Source organism: Sander lucioperca, chromosome 2 (assembly GCF_008315115.2).
Source record: "Sander lucioperca isolate FBNREF2018 chromosome 2, SLUC_FBN_1.2, whole genome shotgun sequence".
NCBI classification, from domain to species: domain Eukaryota; kingdom Metazoa; phylum Chordata; class Actinopteri; order Perciformes; family Percidae; genus Sander; species Sander lucioperca.
Window position 1 is genome coordinate 43793422 of NC_050174.1, and position 6000 is coordinate 43799421.

A 6000-nucleotide genomic window follows, 5' to 3' on the forward strand; every position below is an offset into this window, starting at 1 on the left:
AGTGTGTTTTGAACATTAAAGCATGTAAACATGTCCTAGTTCAAACTCTAAATACAAGTATGAACCTGAAAATGCTATATAATAGTTGCCCTTTAAGATAATGTCGCTCTGTCTCTGTCTTTAACTCTCCCTTTGTGTCCGTCTGTGTGTGTGTGTGTGTGTGTGTGTGTGTGTGTGTGTGTGTATTTGTGTGTGTGTGTGTTTCCTGAAGGTGGGAGATCAAATGAAGCTGCTCCATAACTGCTGGTCTGAACTTCTGGTCCTGGATCACATTTTCAGACAAGTGCAACATGGACAGGAAGACAGTATCCTGCTGGTGACCGGCCAGGAGGTAACAACTCCCTCACACAACTTCCCATCAGCACAATGCACAGTCTGCTTCATTCACTTCCACTGCACTACATTCAAAATGTGGTTAAGGATTGGGCTTTTTTCCAAATCTTTGGACTGTAGTTCCTGTGTGGAGTCCAATGCGTTTGGTACATCTATGAAATGGAGCAGTTGTAAAACCAGATACATTTGGAATCTTTTGGTTTTCGCCAATGTACAGTCATTTGTAAGGCTTGAATACAGTGGCCGAGACGGTTCAACAAAAATGCAAACGCTACAACACAAATAAAAAAAGCTACAACACGCATGCAAAAGCCACAACACAAATGCAAAAGCTACAACACAAATGCAAAAACCACAACACAAATGCAAAAACCACAAGACAAATGCAAAAGCTACAACACAAACGCAAAAGCAACAACGGAAATGAGCGACAACGGATATAAGCAAAATTGGATGAAGTAATTCTTTTCTCTAATACAGATGATGCTGAGTCATTAATAAATTAGTCATGTCAAAAAAATTGCACGAGTTATTTCCACGCTATGCTAGCAGTTATAAAGTTACTTAGCTTGTTTGGTAGCTTGTTGGATAGTTAGTTAGCTAGCTTGCTATTTCCACCCACCATGCTTTCATGCTACACACTGGTTATTGAAAATGAGCCGAACAAAGTGTCACTGGTGCGAGCGCTGTGCTTTTCTACGCTGTGACAAGAGTGTGTGAATGAAAAATTAAGTTGTTAAACTGTACTAATCTAGTGGCCGGCTGGCTAGCTAGTTAGTTAGCTTGCTTGCTAGGAGGCTCAGTTCTCAGTTCATCTCAGCATATCTGTATAGGAGAAAAGAGTCACTTCATCAGATGTTTCAAGTGAATGAAATAGCCTTGCCAGCCTACTTACGTAGTAAATTTTGTATGTAAGCTATTAGTTGTGTCCCTTTCAATTATTGCTCTTAAGACATTTTGTGTTTATTGTCCTCCCCATCTGTTGGATAATATTTACGCCCATGTACTGTAGTGAGAAAAATAACCAGTAGCCTGTGTTTTCAGGTGGAGCTGCCGTTCATCCTGTCCCAAGCTGAGGCGACTCTGTCCAGCATGGTCCAGAGAGGTCAGGAGCTGGCGGCGAGGCTGCGGGCGCTGCAGCTAGATCGCAGAGAGATCGCCTGTCTGAAATTCCTCCTCCTGTTCAATCCCAGTGAGTCCGCTGCACGTTTGTGCTTCATCGCTGTGATAAATGTGCAGATAGTGTTGAATGAAAAAAACCCAATAATGACTGCTAGTCAGTGGTCATCATCTGGCAGAAATATTTTGAGAAAAGAGATGCTGTCATCATAGCTTGTATCTGATTTTTTTGCAGCCCTGTCTCCTAAAGAATTGCGTTCCCATACAACTAAACTGCATTCTCAATTATATTTCGTATACATTTTGGCAACGTATTTACGTATTTAACGCTGTGGATTGGTTAAGTCCAGGCAAAGATCACGGTTTGGTTTAAAATAAGTACTGTATGTTCGTTACATAACGTAGGCTGTTACGTGACGTAAGTTAACTTACATGAGCTACCCATGCCCCCATATGCAGAGGCTCAGTCCTCGACGCAGCGGCTCAGGGTTCGAGTCCGACCTGCAGCCATTTGCTGCATGTCTTCCCCCTCTCTCCCCCCTTTCCTGTCTACAGCTGTCCTGTCTATTAATGGCTAAAATGCCCCACAAAAAAAATCAATGTTGTCGTATACATATAAACATGTAAAAAGATACGTCAAGAACAAACGTAATCCGGGAAGAAAATATGTTTCCCTCGAAACGTAATAAAGAATGTTGTAGTTGTATGGGAACTTAATTTTTAGGAGACAAGGCTGCTAATTGTGATGTTTTTGATAAGGTAATATCAGTTTGTTAGGCTTAAACAGCTCAAATGGGAAAACAGTATCTCTTTAAACATTAGTATAAATAAGAGATTAAAAGATTGACCCTTTGATTGACCTATCTGAAAATAAATGTGATCTTGAACATAGGCCTGAGCTTACGCGTGTAGTCTGTAGATTGGGTGTTTTCAGAAGAGTGGTGGGTATAAATCAATCAATTTGTTGGGGCTGCAGGGCCATACTGATGCTGTCCTTTGGCGGAATTTGAATAGCAACACAAACATTTTAATGAAAAAATTATCTGCAATACCTTTTCATCTGTAAGGTTACAAGTGTTTTCCAAACTGGCCTTTTTCTCTCCAATAAATTCACTTAATTAAATTTCTAGGGTTGACAAAACAAATATTAACAAAGACATCCTCCTCCATTGTCCACAAATGGCATTCAAAAGAAGCGTAATGGATGGGTCTATCATTTGATGGGTCCGACATTCATGTAGCGGCTTTCGCAGATGGAGAGAGCATAGATGTGGCTTGCCTAGATTCTCAGAAGTGTTTGCTGTTTAGCGCTGGCAAGCGGGGAACAAAAAGCTTTTGAATGGGGAGAGCACTTGTCATAGACAGAAAATATTTAGTGTGTCTGCCTGCGGCTTCTTTGCTCGCACTCTCGCTCTCCCTCATCTTTAGAGTCAGGTTTGTCGGGGGTAATTTAATTGCCCTTAAGCAGTTTGAAAAGATGATTCAGTACATTGATTCAAAACATTTAATTACTGTGTGAATGGATTCTCCAAGATGGGCTCAGCTGATGCTGAATGCCGGTCCAACGGAGGGCTTGGCTATTGTCACACACACGCACGCACACGCACACGTACACACACACACACACACACGCATACACACACAAACACACACACACACACACACACACACGCACACACGCACACACACGCGTGCACACACCCACACAGTTTTATTTCTTCTTTCTGATATAAACTAACTTATATAACATTACAATACTAACATACTAGAGCAAGCTAGTTTTTCTCTAAATGAAAATGGTCACATTGTAAACTCAATATTGGCTTTCAGTAGCTTGAGTGCAAATATATTATCTACGTAAGCCTTCAAAAACCGCTTTCTGGCCGGAACCTAACTAGCTTCCATTCAAATATGTGTAAATGTTGCAACTTGTTAAAAGAATCTGCAAAGAAAAACAGGAATCTTCTAGAAGGCTAGTACCTTACCTGTACGTTTCGTCCATCATCTGAGAGACTTCTTCAGTTCTGACTGAACGGTAGGGAAACCCAGCTATTTAGAACTGAAGAAGTCTCCCGGATGAGAGACAAAACGTCTTCAAAGCACCTTTAACCAAGTTCATTTGCCCTTGATTTGAACCCTTCCTTGGATTCACTTGGTACCTAACCTACCAGGATTTTCTTTTAAACTCAGAAATAACATGCCCCACTGCGCAACAAACAGGCTGCTTACCACCACATGACACTAGAAAACCAAACAAAGTAGAAAGCGACCAAAACCTAGGGGAGCAACCAACATCTGAAATTATATCCTGGACGAGTTACAACCCCGGCTGGGGAAGAAATATGAAGAAGGGAACAAAGTTGGATAAATGTAAGTTTATTAGTAAGAGTAAACAAGGTGGTGTGGGCTGGCCATAGAAATAAAATGGATAGAAATGTACATACTGTATATGTCTCGCATTGCCAGACCTTCCTCCACAGCGCTTCGGAGGTGGGTCTGGCTAGTCCACACAGCATTCTGGGATGGGAGAAAAACATGCTCTGGTTTATTGGCATTTCTTTAAACCAATCACAATCGTCTTGGGCGGCGTTAAGCGCTGGACGGAGCCACGGTGCCTTTGCAAAATAGCCTCGGGAAGGAACTTGTTTTGGTGGAACGTGTACGTTCAAAGGTTGTTTTAGTCGTGTAAGAGAAAACTTTGATTCGACAGAGCTAGCTTTCTGGATTTACCCTGCAGAGATCTGAAGAGCAGTTAACCATAGTCCTCAGAAATCGAAAAAATGAGGGACATCCGGCGGAACATCCGGCGGAACCTCCGACGATAAATGAATCGTCGTGGATTTTTTTTTTGTACTAATCAAATGGCCACGGCAAACCATGTTCCATGGCCCTTTTATCCATGGTATTTCTTTTCCGGACACATCAACAGTTTCAAATTTTCCCTCACTGAGTCATGATCTGTGTTTGTCCTCTGTGTGTGTGTGTGTGTGTGTGTGTGTGTGTGTGTGTGTGTGTGTGCAGATGTGAAGCTGCTGGAGGACCAGGCATTCGTGGAGGGCGTCCAGGAGCAGGTGAATGGGGCTCTGCTGGAGTACACCCTGTCCACCTACCCTCAGTTCCAGGAGAAGTTCAGCCAGCTGGTTGTGCGGCTGCCGGAGCTGCGTTCCCTCAGCACGCAGGCGGAGGACTACCTGTGCTACATGCATCTGAGCGGCGAGGTGCCCTGCAACAACCTGCTCATCGAGATGCTGCACGCCAAGCGAGCGTGTGTGTGAGAGGTGCACGCAGGGTGCTCCGTCGCAATGTGTTTGTTTCTCTAGCGGAGACTGTGTATGGGAGGGAAAGTGTGAGCGAGATGAAAAATCAAATGAAGATAGACAGGTGGGTCATCTTTGCGAGGTCTTTTGTTTGAGCTGGAGAGGAGAAAAATGTTCTTTAGAGTTTGGAATTATAAAGCTCCATCTGTATCTCGAGGTAGTTTTCAGATTTTGAATGGTGATGTTTTCATATCCTGCAGAGCTACATTAACGTGACCTTTATAAACTGGATTTGCTACCCTGTTTGCAAACATCTAAAATTAGATCTGCCTGTAGTGTTACATTATATCCTCTTTGACTAAATATCACATGATTCCAAAATCACAGACAAAGATTTTCTACATCCCACAAGAGCTGCCCAGCAAACATTTAGACTCAGAGGAGGAATCTTTAGCCTGCATCAGTGCTGAACAGTCATGAATACACGGTGTCAAGAGGACTGTTGAGATATCTGTCCGAAGCTGCAACCTGCATCATTTTTGAAACATCCACACCTAAATGTCGTTCTGATATCACTGTAAAACTGTTTCCAACGCCAACTTAGGAATTCTATTGTGAAATCTGGCGCTGGGTGGCATGTTGAACTGACACATCACAAAAATGGGACTGTGTGTGTGAAGACAGATTTTGTAGCTTCTTTTCAGAAATTCGATTTTAGTGATAAATGAGTCATTTTTGATCGAAAATGTCAGTTGCAACTTTATGATTCCAAGTTGACCAACACTGTCCCTAGATTATTCTTATTCTTATTTTAGATGAAGACAGACTTCAGGATAACATGACACACTGTGGTCTCGTCAGACTAGACTGCTCTTATCTCTACACTTGTTCGTTTTGCCGCCAGTGTTAAAAAAAGAAATGAAATATGAAAGCTCTATGGGATTCAATATAGTTTGGTTTTAATCTATTTAGATGTTAATATATTGATATATAGAAGCCAGACATGTTAACAAAAACGTATTCTTATTTAGTTATTCATCAAACCCTCAAAAAGAAAGAGTAAATGAAAGGGAGAGAGAGACAGGTAAGAAAGAGGGACACGGACAAAGAAAGGGGGAGATAAAAAAAAAGGGAAGGCAAAAGAGAGGAAACTGCACACAGCAATGCCTTATGGATGAAAAAAAAAGCAGAGCGAAGCATAAAGAGGAGGGGAAAAAGACACATCTATGTGCAAATGATAAGGGAGAGATGAATGACAAAGACAGCATTTGTCTTTCTTTAAGTAAAGATG

General features: G+C 41.9%; 1 protein-coding gene across 2 annotated transcripts in view; it reads left to right on the forward strand.

The window, feature by feature from the left end:
• Positions 1 to 6000, forward strand: part of LOC116050630 (nuclear receptor subfamily 5 group A member 2-like) — a 30862-nt gene extending 24862 nt beyond the window's left edge. For both annotated transcript variants that reach the window (XM_031300852.2, XM_031300853.2), the window contains exons 5-7: positions 212 to 331; positions 1378 to 1525; positions 4474 to 6000. In XM_031300852.2, coding sequence (XP_031156712.1) covers positions 212 to 331; positions 1378 to 1525; positions 4474 to 4727 — 522 coding nt within the window. In that variant the 3' untranslated portion in view covers positions 4728 to 6000. The remainder of the gene's footprint in view (positions 1 to 211; positions 332 to 1377; positions 1526 to 4473) is intronic.